The sequence below is a fragment of the Falco biarmicus genome, chromosome 10 (assembly GCF_023638135.1).
Source record: "Falco biarmicus isolate bFalBia1 chromosome 10, bFalBia1.pri, whole genome shotgun sequence".
Classification (NCBI taxonomy): domain Eukaryota; kingdom Metazoa; phylum Chordata; class Aves; order Falconiformes; family Falconidae; genus Falco; species Falco biarmicus.
Window position 1 is genome coordinate 33,014,767 of NC_079297.1, and position 17,178 is coordinate 33,031,944.

At 39.7% G+C, this 17,178-nt stretch overlaps 1 protein-coding gene across 5 annotated transcripts in view; it reads right to left on the reverse strand.

Moving 5' to 3' along the window:
• The window catches only part of SERGEF (secretion regulating guanine nucleotide exchange factor), a 158,696-nt gene that overhangs the window by 119,407 nt on the left and 22,111 nt on the right, over positions 1-17,178 (reverse strand). For 4 of the 5 annotated variants that reach the window (XM_056353834.1, XM_056353832.1, XM_056353830.1 and 1 more), the window contains one exon: positions 3,026-3,186. The exons of the other annotated variant lie outside the window; for it this stretch is intronic. In XM_056353834.1, coding sequence (XP_056209809.1) covers positions 3,026-3,186 — 161 coding nt within the window. The remainder of the gene's footprint in view (positions 1-3,025; positions 3,187-17,178) is intronic. 5 annotated transcript variants of the gene reach the window in all.

Sequence of the window (17,178 nt, forward strand, 5' to 3'; positions counted from 1 at the left end):
AAACAATTGGCCTCTAGATCCATCATCAAGATTTAAGCTGGGTGATGGTAAAACTGAGGAAGGAATTAAGCCCAAGAAAACCGAAAACTGTCAGTGTGGCACAGATATTTTTTTTATTTCCTAACTGAAATTTCAGAGATCCCTCCTGAGAAAACTGTAATCTAGCACAGCCTGTTTTAAGTAGAGAAAGGATATGATGAAAACATGGCTCCACATGAGCAGTGCTGCATATCCAGAACGACTGTAGCCCGCCCTTCCATCCCGTTTAGCAAGAAACGTTCAGCACTGCACAGTGACTTCTCACTTGTTTATTGCTGCAGCAAATGTTTGCTGCAACGTGAATGACATGCTGAACATACCACAAACAGTAAAAAAATAGCTATTAAAAACAAAAATATCAAACGGACTGGAAAAGCATTTTTGACAAGGAGGAAACATTAAACCAGGTCTTTGTAGCATTTGCTAAATACAAAGGCTCATCATCTTTCAGGCCATTTGTATTTAATTGTCCTTTCATCTGAAGAGCAGTGGATATGAATGCGCATCAGGCAGCATATGAGTCAGATGTTCTGAAGAGGTCCAATCAAGGACACCCCACAACACAAGAGCACTGCATGCATAATGTCTTGCACAACTGACTTCAGCTACAGCCTAAAGTTCCTTTTCAGTGCCTCATCCTATTCCATGGTGGTTATGCACCAAAGCACTGAGAAGAAAATAATAAATAGACCTGCAGTCACATAATTCAAAAAGTTTAAACACATGAGACTCCAGGAACCTGATGTCCCCGCACCCTTTTAAAACTGCCAGGAAGACATACTCAGATTAGTAGGCAATTATCTAAAACTCAGGCTTTTGTTCTTCCACTCTTCCAGTTGAAAGAAAGAAGCGCTCACGTTTCTCAAGGTCAACGTTTCCAAAAGTGTTTGGGAAATAAGTCAAATTCACAATGGATCACTCAACACTTCCAAAATCAGGTTTTTGAGTAATAGACAGACACAGACGTATCTATTTCAGCACAAAGAAAGGAGAATCCCTGGTCTTTGGTGGAGAAAGCAGGTAAATCATGGGCATGGACACAAGGAGCAGCACAGGAAGTTAAATCTACTGTGCTGTCCTTGAGGTAAACTAGTGTGTCTTTTACACTGTCCTCTAATCCTTAGATTAGTTTCTCAGCTCTGGTTTTAACAATATTAACTGAAGTGCAGAGGCAATCAGCAGACCACAACTTTGCCAAAAATTCAGCTGAATCATGAAAAGCAATTTACAAAAATAGACCATAGATAAAAATCATTAGTTGTAATCCTTAACTGTTACACTGGCTCTCTGCATTGAACATGTAAATTGGAATTGTTAATTCAAGGGAAACATGGAAAAGAACTCATCTTCTTTATATTCCTTTTAATTGAGCTCTCAAATCAAACCTTGTCTCCACATGACAACCAATGGAAAAAGGGATAGCTTGTGTGTAAACAAAAAACAGCTTGCCCTCTACATAGCCTACATACTGCAGTTTAATGCATGTTTAAGTCTAAAATCTAGCTCCGGCATTATTTTGTAATCTTGAAAGTGAAGCAATTTAGGCTCTTATCTGCTTTTTCCTTTTCTCATCAACACAGCTCCTCTTAGGGTACAAAAGGTGCTAGCTGTTGATCACAATCTTCTTAAATCATCTTCTTGTTAGCTCTGCAAAGAACGATGTCTGCTCCAGGACACTGCCATCGCTAATCACTCAAACCAGGTCTCTCATAGGTCTATAAGGGGGAACAGTGCTGAGGGCAGCAGAACAAAAAGATTGTTTCCTCTTCCTTTTCAAGGAATATCTCTGAATGCATCCCTTCACTTTCATGGATCACTCATTCTGCCAAGCATAAGTTCCCCTGTGCAAAATCTACAGCTGCCTTAGCTTTGTACTGTACAAGAAAAAACAAAATTACGTACTTGAAGCATTGCCCAAAGCACAGATGGAAAAACAGCGTGAAACAGATTCAACAATGGTGTTCTCTATAGATATCTAACAACAAAAGCAGGGGCACCCATCTCAAAATTACTAAGAAAGCTGTTTGAGGCTCAGTGGAGTCAACACTGACTAAACAAATTATTCTTCAGTGCAGCATCCTGGGTTCTGATGCTCCGCTTCACAGCTGTGAGCGTGCACAACCACAGAACACTGACAGCGAGAAAGGGCAGAGGCTAACTCTTCTAACAAAAGTCTCACCATGGGAGACTACCAGGAGGCAGAGGTGCAGTACGGACATTGCAGCTGAAGCTGTCAGCTTATACTTCCATTTTGACTGGAAGCTACCAGCCAGCTACCCCCCAGGGAGATGCATACCTTTTGTCTGGTTATCTGCTCAGCTGGGACCCACACACATTGCCAGCCAAGTGCCATGTGCTGCTATAGCCACTAAAAAGCCAAGAAAACTGTTTGTACAGGTAGTACAGGTTGCATGTTCTGTTAGACTACAGCAAACCTGAGTAAAGTTTTCTTTCTGATCATCTTTACGCTTGAGGATAAATAATTTTGTATCAAATTAGCCATATGAAAAAACCTTCAACACCACTCAAGGATGTTATAAGGTAGAGAAATACTCTTTATATGCTTAGAGACCCTGAGCGAGAGGCTGTAGCACTGACCAGCTAGAGAAAGGCCACTGGCTAAACTGTTACAGAGGGCTTCAGACAAAAGTAGTGCTGCAGCTGGACGGGGTGCCACCTCATACGTTAGGCTGTGTTGCAGATGCAACAATCTCTTGCACACGCTGGGAGCTGAGAGAACTTGGCAGCTACTGCTAATGGTAAGTCTGGTTCCACCAATGAAAAATCAGTTCCTGAATGCAAAAGCCTTTTAAGAAATTTGAAAAAAATTTAATCATATTATGAGCTCACAGGAAGAGCAGCAAGGGCTTGTACTGCAGCATTTGAAAGTGTTCTGTTAGGAAATTGTACTGATTGTTTTAATGCACATGTACACACACAAAAAAACCCACCACCCTGGGAAAAAAGCAGTAATTTTCATCTTTACCTGAGATGCTCCATTTAGGCAAGGCACTGAAACAGGGATGTTACCCAACAGCTCCAAGTGCTGTTCAGATGCTGTGCATGCCTCCTGCCCATCGGGAACCACTACATGCCTTCCAAGTTGCCCATAGTCCGCTCTGCCCCAGGTGAATACCTTGCCAGTATCTAAACACAAAAGACATTTCAAGATTACATATTTACCAGGTTCCAGGAACATCTGGATACCAACTGACAACTAGAACACTTCGTAATACATCTTATCTAAACCTCCAAAAACCTAGTGAAAACTACTTATGGAAACAGAAGAAAAAAATTAAAACTACCTAAAGACATATTACGATGTACTTCTATGCAGTTACTCAAACCTCATTAACGTGTTTTCTGGCAGAACAACAGCTGTAGGGTGACCTGGGCTATAAATGAAACCACGTCAGTAAAGGGGCTTAACCTGGACATTCTGCACAAAATATATACTTTAGTTATACAAAGGGCATATTTTTAGCTTACAGAAGCACACAAAACAGCTTATTCTGAAACATAAAAGATTCTTCTCTATTCCCAGTCTTTGCCATTGAGACATCCATCACACGTCCTGTATTTAACATACAGTTTATGTTTTCCTGATAAAAGTTATCTTCTGTCACAGCTCCCGTGAGCAAAGTAACAGCCCTCAGGACAGAAACCGGTTAGTCAGGACCACCACAGCTGTCATTAAGCATTGGAATTGCACCAGTTTCTTTTCACAGGAATCACATGTTGGCCAAGGCAAGTAACTAAATGAAATCAGCAGTATATGGATCATCCTTCCCTCCACATATTCTACCAGGTTCACTGCAGTGGGACTGACACCCAGAAGTCCACTCTCAAATATGGGTAACATCCATAAAGCAATCCTTTTACCTTCAGTTCCCAATATTAAAAAAAATAATAATTATGAAATCATACTAAGTGACAGCTTTATTTTCTTAATGAAATCTCTGCAGGTAAGTGATGAAAAGCTGTCCCTTTCTGGACTCCCAATTAAAAATGTTATATACACACAGCGTAACACTATGTTCTCAACTCTGTTTTAACGCAAAGCAGCAACCCACTTTCCAACCTAGAAGGAAGCCTGCAATGACCTTGAGTTACAGATGCACTACAGCCAAGCCTCAATCTCCTCTCCAGAACTCAAGTCACCAAGTCACAAGCCAAATTAAGTGACTCTGAGGAAAACACCATCAAGTGAAGCAAGACAGCTTAAACACGCGCACTTCTCCCCTTGTCAGTCAGTACAGGCATATCCCATAGAGGGGCTGGGAGCAGGCGGTACTGGTCACATCGCCCAAAGATGACAGCTGATGGTTTTCTTAACACATCCCATAACACAAACCTTCCGAAATCTGAACACCTTCCTTTTCCTTTGGGCGCTGTTAAATTGTCTTGAAGGAGACCCAGGTGAGCGCTGCTGGTTTGCAGAGTTTAAGCTGACAATGCATCTCAGAAACTGGAAACTAACTTCATAGATTTGAATACATGAGAAGTATATGCATTTCCCTTGGAAATCTGCCAGCAGTGGTAGTTTTTACTCTGATCACTGGAAGTTTTTCAGGTGTGTTCTCTCAGTTCACTGATAATGCTTCCCCTGAATTAAATGATAAAATTAGTTGTCCTTTTCTCTCAGGGGCACAATGATTTTCTTCCTTTGGAACTTCCTAGCAATTCAGGGAAAAGTTGAAACCAGTCATACACTACTTTCAATACAAGTGAGGTCTTTCAACATAGTAGGTGCATTTTGTTAGGTTAAAGCATTATAACAAGTTTCATTAAGAGAAACACCAGTGTATCTTACACAGATTAAAAAAACAGTTTACAGTTTAAAAAACATGCTTGTTCTAGAGGTAGCGTATTTACTTTGTAATTTGTATAGATCTCTGCTAACAACATCTGCAGCGGCAAAAATGTTGCAAGGAGACTCCTACATCAGTATGTTACATAGCAAATGTAAATGTAGACTAAGCTTCAGGCTTTTATATCACACCAGGTTACTGCGCCTATCCAGAACCCTATGAGTGGGCTGAAAAAGGACAGGCAGGCTGCTCTATTTTGTATCAACTACAAGAACTGAAGCTGAGTTTTATGAAATTTAAAGTCCAGTTAGTTAGATCATTAATATACCACAGGCTCTCAAGCACTACCCAGACATTGCTGTATTGATCCCAAGGACCATAATTTAACTAAAGCATTTCAGCTCTCAGAAGCTAAAACAGGATCAAGTGCCACTGGCAAAACCATCAGCAACCCACAAGGCCTCTGGAAAAGCAAGCAGTATCTTTGGTAATACAGACACAGATCCTCGTATGCAGACTAGCACTATCCTGTACACATGGGCTGTAGAAGCTCCTCTCAAGTCTGACTTCTGGGGGGGGGGGGGGAGGTCAGGGGCAGAATTCTCCAACCCAATATGGTGCTCAGTCTGCACTCAGACATGAACAAGAAACAACAGCCCCTCATATAACAAAAATGATCCTTTGCATCATCACATCAGGGTACCACTGCACCTTGTCTCAAGTCTTGTCTGCTGCTGGTATCTGGGTTCAGATGAAGACAATCTGAAATCCTGACACACACCTGACTAGTTACCAAGATCATAGTCTTCCCACCCTGCCAGTGACCAGCAGAAACCAGGGAGCAGCTGACACAATCACCATCTTGATGACAAACTGCTAGAGGAAGTTCTGTGTAAAGCAAGCAATTATGTTCCCCTCTGCCAAAGGCCTGTGAGAGGTGGAGAAAAGTGCAGTCATCTACAGCTTCCCCAACTGTAAGACCAGAGCAAGACACCACAACCAACTACCCTGAAGTCAAAGTAAACTGCATACATTATTTCCCCTTGTGAATTAAGGGGTAGCAAGTTCATCATCTGCAACAGGATTAATTTGTCTAACTACAGTTGCTATCAGCTGGTGATTGTGCCTTTATCCATGACGGGGAAAAGCTCCTCTCTCCACTATCAATTATCTTTTCCATGTGCCAGTGTCCATACAAGTTTGGTCTTTTTTTCTTCTACACTGGGGATATTGATGATCTTAACGTTCACTCTGCAATTCTGTTACCGCATCCATTTTTGAGGCCCTACACTGAAATTTCAACAGTAAAACCAAGCTGAGATGGAAGTAATAGAACTGGAAACAGTATGATCCCAGTGGTTTTACTCAGCTGTACAAAGGCATTGAAGCATGTTCATCTCTTATTGCAAATTATTTCAGTAAATTCAGTGTAAATGAGGAATGCAAGCATATATGAAGGATTAAAACCAGACAGCAATATTGCTTAGCTGCAACAAAACATCTTCCATCCACAGATTCTATTTTCTTCCACTGGACAAGCAAGCACAGAATTTCTTACACATGCAAAACTAAACAAGCTTTAGGAGAACATAAGCTGTTTCTGTTTACAAACAGAAATAATTGTAATAAACTTATTTCCTTTATAGTGGCAAAAAGGAAAAAAGTTTCAGGTGGTTATTTGTAGGCAAGCAGAGAACATCCATTAAAGCCAGATAAATTAACTTTTGCTTTTAGGATGAACTTCTTGAATGCCCAAATATTAGGTAAGCAGCCAGTTCCTTCTCAGTGCTCACGGATTCAGTTCTCACTTCTAATCAGCAGAAATTCATTGCCCAGACCTGCTCCTGTTTAGTGAGCATTCCCCTTCCCCAAGCTCTATCTCCTGCTAATGGGCAATCATTCCTATTTTTCAGCCAAACACTTCCTAGGATACTTTAATCTGTCTTTTCTGTGAGAGAACCTAACAACAGAAGTTGATTTAGAAGTATCTTCTCTATGAAATACTGATTATATTTTCAACAAACAAAACAACAACAAAATCAAGTCTCAAGTGGAAATTTCAGACCAAGGCAAACATCAATGCATGGAAAATTCCGCCAAAAAGGTTAAAGTCTTGTCAAAATCCTAAGCAACAGAAAGCACTGAGTTATGACAGAAAGTGTTAAGCAATTGTAATGAGAAATATTGCTACTGTGCTGCTTATAATATAGATGGTATTTTAAAATGTTCTAAGAATATTTGAGAAAAAGACATTAGTCACACAGAGTAAGGAGGTTGGAGGATGAATTACTTAAGAATGAGGGGTGATATAACAAGGAGTGTTGGTCTAATATTAGAATAGAACAGAATTTAATTAGAAGTCAAGAAAACATACACAGCGATGAGTCAACTGGACAGAGTACATCAACCATGGAAGTGGCTGAGGCATCAGAAAATGAGATATTTCATACCAGACTCTATACAGTAAAAGGGCACAAAAGGCAGGAGGTGTTTCTACAATTTGTGTGAAAGAAAGAAGCATACAATGGTGGAAAGCTTTTCCAGTTCTTCTAAGATACTAACAATGCTTCCTAAGACCTTGATCCTGCCATGTTCTGAGCACAGTGGCTCCAGTTCCAAAAAGCAAACTCCTCAACTGTGAATATCCACATTGTCCCAAATTACTTCATTGCAACTCTTCCTCTTTTCAGCAGACAAATGCTACATCAAACAAAGGCCAGAGGGCCCAATACCATTTGGTATTCAGGAGTAACAGATATAATTGATGTACATTGTGTCATTCCAGTGTCCAACCTGAATGAAACACAGTACAGGAGTTCTGAGAGCTAGAAGGACAGAGGTCAGAAGATTTTTAGGAAAACCTTCCCAACAGCGCTTTAAGTAAACAGCACATACAATAGTATGTTACACCATTTGAGATTTTACATGGTCATACAGACCTAGTTTCCTCCTGCTTTCTGAACTGTAAACACAGCAATCTGCCTCAGCGTACATACAGCAGCACATAATCTGAAACACATTCTCATGCCCCTCAGAATACGGATGAGAGTAGGTAAGTATTGAAGTGCTTGCAGTACTGCACTAGCAGTCCACCATCAGAAAGGCTACTCTGTGTTTTCTTCACATCGTGATTCTGTCCTTATGCTATCACAAGGCGTAGGCGGTTGAGAATGGCCTTAGAATTACAAGTTCACAACCTTTGGAGTATCGCAAATCCAGCAGCATTGCATGAAACGCTTTAGTTGCTTCCTGTCTGACACTGTAGCTCTTACTGTGCTGCTTTATGGTGCTGCTGAGGCTATAGAGCATGTCATTTTTCCCGTCTTACCACTTTCTTAATCTGCTCAGCCACCTAAGTATTTGGAGGGAATTAAATTAACAATTTAGAAAAAATGCTTTTTAGTTTTAGAAACAGGTTGGTTTCTCAGTAGAACACAAAAAATAGCAACATTAAAGTGTACTTATTTTCACTAGATTCAGATACATCTTTATATCAATTTTCCTGTTTGAAGATAATATCATGACTGCACTACTGTTATCTCCTTGAAGTTTCTATTCGGTATCCAGGCAAGCTCGGAACTATCCTTTCATAAATACTAGATGAAAGAGTTCATCTTGGCTATCTCAGTTCATGGTTGCATTAACAATTACTTTTCAAATGAACTCTGGATATTCGCACTGAATGCTTAATCTCATTCAGACTTGAAATAGGAAGCTTTATATAAAAGTCCTAATGCCTCCTTTCACATGAAAATTCACAGGAGCAGGTATTAAAAATTGACAGAGGCTGCCTCTGCCTCCTCCCTGCCCCACACAAGGCAAAACAATGCTTCTCCCCCAACTACAGATCTCTGTTGTCCTTCAGAGCAATCACTGATGTCTTTTAACCATTCCAAGAAACTTCTTCATCTGCGTAACATCTGTACCTGTGCACGGTGTCAGTACAAAACAGGATTATCTGCTCTGACAAAGGTTTAAATGGCCCCTTCATCCTCTTACACAGGAGTTCCGTTTGTGAGAGGTACCCACATCTCTTAACACATTTTCTGTGACCTCCTTACAGACTTCTGCAACTTTACATAATAGGGTATGCTCCCAATTATTTTTTTCCATAGTCATTTATAATAGCTATTAAAAAGGTACTCACTTAAACACAAATTTATGCATAGTATTGAGGTCATGCCTCCTCAGGAAAGTTCAGATAAAGCAGGGATATTTCAGGGATGTTAGCAACAGAAAACTAGAAATCATTTCAGTTGCCATTTTCAGCCTTCTGCTGTCACAGGTTGCAATACATAGCTAGCTCAGAACAGTCCACAAAGCACCTACTCAACATGCAGTAGTTCACAAGGGTTTTCGAGCACCCTGTAAATAGGATTAAACCTGCAACAAAAGGCCACAAATGCCACAGGAAAAGAACCATAAAGGCATCACCAGTCGTCCTGCAATAGCTATTGATTTGTCAGTTATACCACCTATACTCAAGTGAGCCAAAATTTTCTGCAATTCTGAGCTACATCTGATGTCCCCAAATCTGGTGACCAATTTAATAACAAGCACATGTGCAAGATAGATGAACAAGACGCCTAAGGGATTTCACACCACGGCAATCAGTGGCTTATCTATGATCCAGCAAACAACTGGCTTCTGTGACCCGTTCCTACTGCTAAAAAAAAAAAAAAAAAAAAGGAAATTTAAGAAATCAACCTAGAAAATTATGCATCACAAAAGAAAATTCATCCAACCAGGGGGAACTCTGTTGCATGACATTAACGTAAACAGATAGAGCATAAGGGATACAGCTGCATCATCCATTCTTCTTTCAGAACCTCCTGGAGACATCAAAACATTAAAAATCCAGTTACTTGTATGATAATGCGATGTAATGGAAAATACTTGCTGAGGCAGGTAAAGCCATGAGGATGTGGGAGACCCTCCAAGAGAAGACACCAGGACTGTGACTGCCTTTTAGCACTGACTAAAATGTTCAAAGCGCAGACTGAGAATTCCTTCAGCAACAACCAAGACAGCCTGAAAAACTTCAGACCCAAATAGTTGTTCCCATTCCTAGGCCACCAGTCTTCATTGTGCTAAAACTATTTGTGACAGGGAAAGTAACCCAAGCCAAGGAATTGACCTGGCTGAAGAACACTCTTGGGAACTGGGAGCTGGCAACAGCAAATATTGCTAAAGGCAGTGCTGTATTAAGTCAATTTAATATTCTGTATGATAGGCTAGAGATAAAGTCAGTACATCATGTGAAACTGCAAGTTATCGTGCGCTTTACCAACAGATCCATCTTTATCAGACTGTTAACACCATCAAACATCTAAACAGCTTTAACTTTCATTCATTAAAAAACAGGTAACGCTTTTTCTTTTTTGTTTCCATATCTATACCAAGTTATGTTTCAAGACGGGCAACATTCAGTTAATGGGATTATTCACACACTTAATAGCATGCTTCACTGCTTTGAAAGATTGGACAGAAATAACTTGTGAGTATGGCAAATTCCACAACTCTCCAGGTACCTGGAAAGTCCTGCCTGTGGGTTTGGGTTTTAGAGGAATAACAGCTGTTTTGCTTTTAGGAGGCTGGAAACATGAAGTTCCATACAAAGCTCTGAACAAACTGAAAGAAAAATTTAAATGTAAGTTAAATGCTTGTAAAGTTGTGTTCATACTGCTGATATCAAACACATATATGAACTTGGCTCAAAAAATAAAATGCAGGAGGATGTCATGAAGTCCATGCAACCATGAAACAAAGCTGGGGAAGAGGGGTGGGGGCAGGAATCAATGCTGAAGAATCTATCACGCTTTGCATTCAACGTGCAAGATGAGAAAATTCCCTTCTCATTTCTTTCCACTCATGATTAGAGAGTCATCACTGCCTCACCAGCTGTGCCTCTGGCTCATTTTAAATTCAAACTGCGATACATATCTCACTTTTAGACTTTTAATAGCAATGCCTTAAAATGCAGATTGCTGGCTAAATTTAGTTACATGATTAGAAACAAATCTAACTAATTCCTACCCAGCAAACAGAACTGCTGCAATTCAAGGTTCAATAGAGGACTTAACTCTTAATCTAAAAACAAAGTCCTAACAAGAAGAAAGAAAAAAAAATAAAAAGAAAATCAAAGCACAGTTTAGTGATGTCTCTAAAAAAGCAGGATGCATAAAACATTAACCAGCCATGGAAAACTATCTGCAAATGCATCATAGCATACCATAGGGTTTTTGTTCTGTACTTCTGCAAATAAATTCTGCACTATGCTACTACAGCAGTATGAGTCACACACTTCTACTGACATTCTATATTTATATCTCCATGCCCTTCTGCACTGTTATACACTTTCTTCCATACAGGCCTCCCTAACCTGGAATTTCCTTTCTTCTGCAGTTGAGCATCTCTTCCTCTAACATTCCCCAGAAAGCTGAATAGATATTTCTCTCTAAGCAGTTAGTCAATTCTTTCTGGACACCATTTTGAAGCTGTAACACCCTTGAACTATTAGAATACAAGGCATATGCTTGTATTTGTTCACAATTACTTTCTTGTGTCTTATTTCCTATTCTGTCTGTGAACAGAATGCTCAGGCGTTTATCCCCTTTAAGGCAAGGTCCAGGTCTCATTTCATTTGATTTGACACAGTACAGTGCTACAGAAAATCTTATTCAGAGATTACGAATTACAATATATTCATGTTTTCTAGATTATTTTATGGAAATCATTACCTATAGCACCAATCTTGCAAACATTTGTGAATCTGTCTAATTTGGAAAATGCAAGTGATCCTGCTATGCTCAATATCCCATTGTCATCTGAGCCTAAGAAGGAACAGGCATCTGTCTACAAGAGATAAAATGAAGGTAATTAAGTTCCCAGCATTAATATTTACCTTGTCGAAAGACAGACACAGAAATATCATAAGAAATGCTCTGGAATGGCAGTCTGAACAACTGGGCTTTTTTTGCTGTTGCTCACAATACGCATTCCCAAGAACAAATATTCAGGGACCATTTGCACAGAGATTTCATTAGATAACAAGCCTCAGGCACTCATGATTATGAAGAGTAAGAGTCACAACATCTACAAAGGAAGAAGCAGCATTACTAAAATGAAGTGTTAGATGACCAATTCCAAGACTTGCTAAGTGGCTTTAATTTTCTCAACAGCTCCACAAGCAGCCGAGTTCTACATCCAATGGAGTTCAACTCTATGTGGTGTTCTTAAGAAATAAAGTACAATGAACAGAACAGTATCACAAAACCAACAATGGCACCTCCAGAGCCTCCCAGGAGATCACCCCACTTTTTCAGAGTCAGAACCATTAGAACAGCAACTACAATTGACTAATGTGATCACCTCAAATAGCAAGCAGCTGTAACTGCAACATTCTCACTGACACGAGGAACAAAACAGTCTAAACGAGGATGGGAAGGAAAATTCATGCCCTTTGAACTCAAGAGATAAATAATGAGTGATGAGGTATTTTATCCCCATTCTTTCCTACCCCCAAAGAAAGACTGACTTTAAGGGGGATGGGGGACACGGATGGACAACAAAAACCCACAAGATGCCATTTTAAACAATGTACGGGCAAGACGCTTAACATCAAGGAGACTGCAGGGAAAGAGGGGACAAAGGTATAAATAGCTGCATAGTCGTGAAAGTATCTAAATGACATTTATGCCCTGAAAAAATTCCATCATCTATAGAAGAGCATGCTATCGAGCTAGCAGAGTTCCCTTTGACTCCTGCCTTCTCATTCCAGTTCAGACCTCTAACTCGTTAGAATTTGTATATTAAGAGACTGACTGTGAGACATTTTCAGCATTTCAAAGCTACAGAACACAGAGTACGAGGCGAAAGTTGCGATTTGGAAGTCTACAAATTTCGAAACATTTTACAAGTGTTACTTCCTACGTAAATACAATGAATGCTATGCAAGTCCCTCCTGTAAGGAAATCTGAAATTCCCTGCGAAGAGGGAATTATACTAGTGATCTATTTACATCTTTAATTCTTTACTTTTGGTAAACATCAAAAGTAAATAATCACTAAATGATGCGATAGCTGTGCACAACCACCTCTGTATAGCTATAGCATCTGTATTTGCTTGCAGTGCCAGCACATCTGTTTAAGAATTACCCAAGCGTGTACAGGAACAGCATTGTAATCTAAGTATTGATGTGCTGTGCTATGCTGCCTGTTAATAAGAGGGGGTTTAGGTTTGAAAGCAAGAGAGGGAAGAAATAAGAAGATAACTTTTCTACTTTTCTCCTTAGGAGTCAGGAGGAAACAGCAATGAAGATAAGAACAAAAAGTTCCTGGCTTTTCACGGCCTTCTTTTCCCTGACATTAAAAAGAATGTTGACTGAAAGAAGCAGTACCCTCCCGTTCATGCTTCACAGAATACAGTAAGATAGGACAGCTAGTAAATATACCATACGTTTTCTCCTGCTCTAAAGCAGGCGGCCAGGTGGGGAAGAATAATTTCTTTGCTCCAAAGTGAAAAGCTTAAAAATCAGACACTCGGAAAACGATTTTACATGTCAAGTTTGTGTCTACAGAGGATCAGCTCACGACAAAGACTTGAATCCCAAGGGCATGGAGCAACACGATTTTGACTAACACTGCTCCAACAACTACCCTAAACAAACCACCCTAGATTTTAAAATCAGACACATCAGCTGTTTGTCACATTTCAACTATCAGCTTCTGCCTGTGTGCATGCTCATGATGTTTTGGCTTTGTTTGGTGGTGGCTTTTTTTAGTCTCTAGCAAAGTGAGCAAGCAAGAGGAGACAAACACAAAAGGATTTAACACCCTTCTATGTGCTCTGTGACTTGCCAGGATGATTCTTCAAACCAGATGAACTTCTAGTAATCCACACTGCCACCCTTATAGTGTCCCCATAGCCTGACCTTCTCTTCTGGCAGTTCCATCATCCATTTTCTTTCAAATGAACTAATTCAGCTCTAGTCAACTGCGTCACTCCCAGGGACAAGCCTGAAAGATGATGCTTGTGTGCAGGCAAATTCCTACAAAACCACCATTGGCTGTTATAAAGTCCAAAACTCAAGATGAAAAAAAACCAAACTGATTTTCAATTTGCTTGCTATTTTGGGGTGGGAAGGACAAGTAAGAAGACATACTCCCTAAAGGAGTTTCTATACATATTTTTTGGGGTGGCTTTGTAAAGGTAAGTTCTTAGAAATTCTAGAAAAGTAACATTTTCTATATTCGTGATAAAAAGATCTTAATAAAGCTGACATAAAACACTGTCCCTGAATAAATCTTTGCCTTCACAATGTTTTATACAATTTTTCTTTTAATTAAATGACACTGAGTACAAGTGAGAATGATTACCTAAGGAAATGCCACCACTCCTAGGGTTTATCTTCTGCATCAATCAGATGCTAATACCTTCTTATCATCCAGGTCTTTGTCCCAAAAAAGTAAACTGAAAGTTACCGTGATTATTTTATTATTATTATATACTGTGTTCCTCATAATATTGGGCAGAGAATAAAGCAGACCTGAGCCAAGCAAGCTCTTAAATCCAGCAGAACATACCCAAAACTTTGAGTGCATCCTAAGGGACACAGATAAATGCAATTCCCCTTCATATGCAGATCTCTGATCTTTGGGATCCACACCGAATATATGTACCTACACTGAGAGACAGCCTTTGCACTTAAGTTCAGACAGCAACTACAAAAATCAGAGGGAGCTGCACCTGAACTTCACCAATTAGGCTTGGAAAAGCTCCTTCTCCTCCTATACAAAAGGGGACTTAAAAACCCACACAACTGTGTGAAAAAGCCTGCAAATTCCCCTTTAAAATTTTCCTTGGGGTAGGTTTGGTTTGTTCTTCAGTAATATCGAGCCTGAGCCTCACCTACCAACAAAAGCTTGCTGCACAGCTGCTGGGGGCTGGCTCCAGGTCCGCGCAGGTACCTCCACTGCCCACTGACAACTGTTCCGGTTTACAGGACTTCAAGTTTGTTGGCTTGGCCATCTTCAGCTCTTGGCTGCAAGTTTGTCCAGGTAGCAGGCTGACCTTGCTACATGGTGTTGGCGCCCTCTGTGCTTCCATGCATTTAATTAGTAAAAAAATGAGTATCCAAAATATACTGCCAAAACAAGAACAGATCTGGAGATCAACACCAACATAATTCAAAGTCAAACAAACCCTATATACATTCCTACTATATAGGAGGAATTAATCATAAGGTTTGATTTCAACAATATTTACAAGCAAAGCAGTATTTTTCATGGGCTGTATTAAAAAATCATTAATCTTTTATTTAAGGAAGTCAAGCCACAGAACAGCAGAGAAAAAAACCAGAAAACTGCTTTTGCTTAAGAAACACAACAAATGTTAAAGGGTATCAGTTGCTAACCACACTTGTGCATGTACTAGGCTTAAGTGCTAAAACATAGATGTCAGTCACAGTATTTTCAGAGCACTCAAAAATCCGGCTAAGTCAGCTGAATGCTTAAAAATACACAAAACCCCCACGTACTAGAAAATACCCCATTGCAGATACTTTAAGACAGAGATACAACTTCATGTTAGAGTCATTCCTAGCACTCAAACTATGTAAACCCTATGTAACAAGTACATATGACCAACTGAAATTTTTCATCGGACTTGTGTTACAAGATTGTTTTATGGCTCCTCACAAGTGGAACGATTCAAAGAATAAAGGCCACCAGCCTACCAAATAAAACAAGTGGATAAAATCTCCTGGCAGATCTCATACTTCCCAAGTATCAAAGAAGGGGAAAAAGCCCTTCTACAAGACTATAAATCTGGTACTCAAAATTCACAGCTGTTGATATCTCCCCTGTATCTTGTAACATCTTACCTCAACTTCACTTTTTGAAAAGTACTTCAAGGTAACCAGAAAAGAAGAAGCCAGATATGGGATTTTTCCTGTTTGCTTTCTGTTTTTTAAGAAAAAAAAGTCCCAAAAGGCACTGTTTTGCAGAAGCACTCAATTGCCACTAAGCTCTTTTGTGTTCAAATAGTAAGATTCATTAGCGAGCATAAAGCCTGAATACTCAATTACTAATCAGGAAATGTCATTCAAAGGTTATGAAAAGGAGTATTTAACAGTCTTAAAAGGCTGCTAGGGTTAAATGAGATCTCTAGATCAATGCATGTACCTGCATAGACCATGTATACATAGGCAGCTTCTTTCAGAACTTGAGCTTAGTAAGTGCTTTAAATAAAATTATTTGAAAATGCGATAGCTATTGTACACATGTCCAAAGACCAACAAAACTGAGGGGAGATTAAATATACATTGTGTTTAGCCACTAGTTGCCATACCGATTAGTTAACTATTATGTAATGATTGGTTTCAACTTCCAGCTTTTTATTCTATGCAAAGTGAGCGCAAAGCTCACAATACACTTACTAAGTATTTGAACTGTTTGTCCAAGACCACCTTCTATCCACTTTGCCTAACTGCAAAATTTCTCAAGTGCAAACTCTCACCGTTTGCCTGTTTCACATCAATTCTTTACACTACTAAGGGGTTTGAGTTGCCAAAATTTCAATCAATCCTATCACCATTCCACTATGTGCAACTATGTCATGTGATGTAATAACATTCAACCCTCAATTAAATAGCCATTTTTTCCAGATCTCTCAGCTGAAAGAGGATGTAGGGAGGAACCTATTCAGCTTTTTGCTGAATAACAGAGTCTGATAAAGAAGCATCACTGTGGATGGCTGCTGGGACCCACAACACACCAGAGTCTGTAAGTTGAATCAAAAGCTGAGAGGCAGAAAGGACATGACTCAAGTTATACAATCTCTGGCCCAGTCTGTCAGAGCAGCAACCAAACAACAGCAGTCTTGCAAGTTACTTATTCCACATTTGGATCTTTTTCTAGTAATATCAATGAATGTGGAAGCTGGAGGCTGCTTATGACAGAAGTTAGTGTTGATTTTCTCTTGCCTTTACCTTTGCTTCTTTTCCGCTTCAAACAGGACTGAGACGTTAGTATAATGCAAGTGAAGTGATTTCAGTATGATTCAGGAGAAATGGTTTAACACAGGAAAACAGAAATAGTTTAATGAGAGAGCAAGTGTCTCAGTGCCAAAAGTTCCAGCTACAGGTACACAGAAGAACCAGAAAGACAAGGACACTTCTGGTCCGATTCCTCCTCTTCAAAGGAAATTTGTGTCAGCTTTGTACCCTGGTTACACAATGGCTGTGAAAAGGTAAGCGTGGCCAAGAGAATTATCATCATCATGATTTCAACAATTTAATTTGCTTTAAGGGAAAAAGAATGAGTAATTG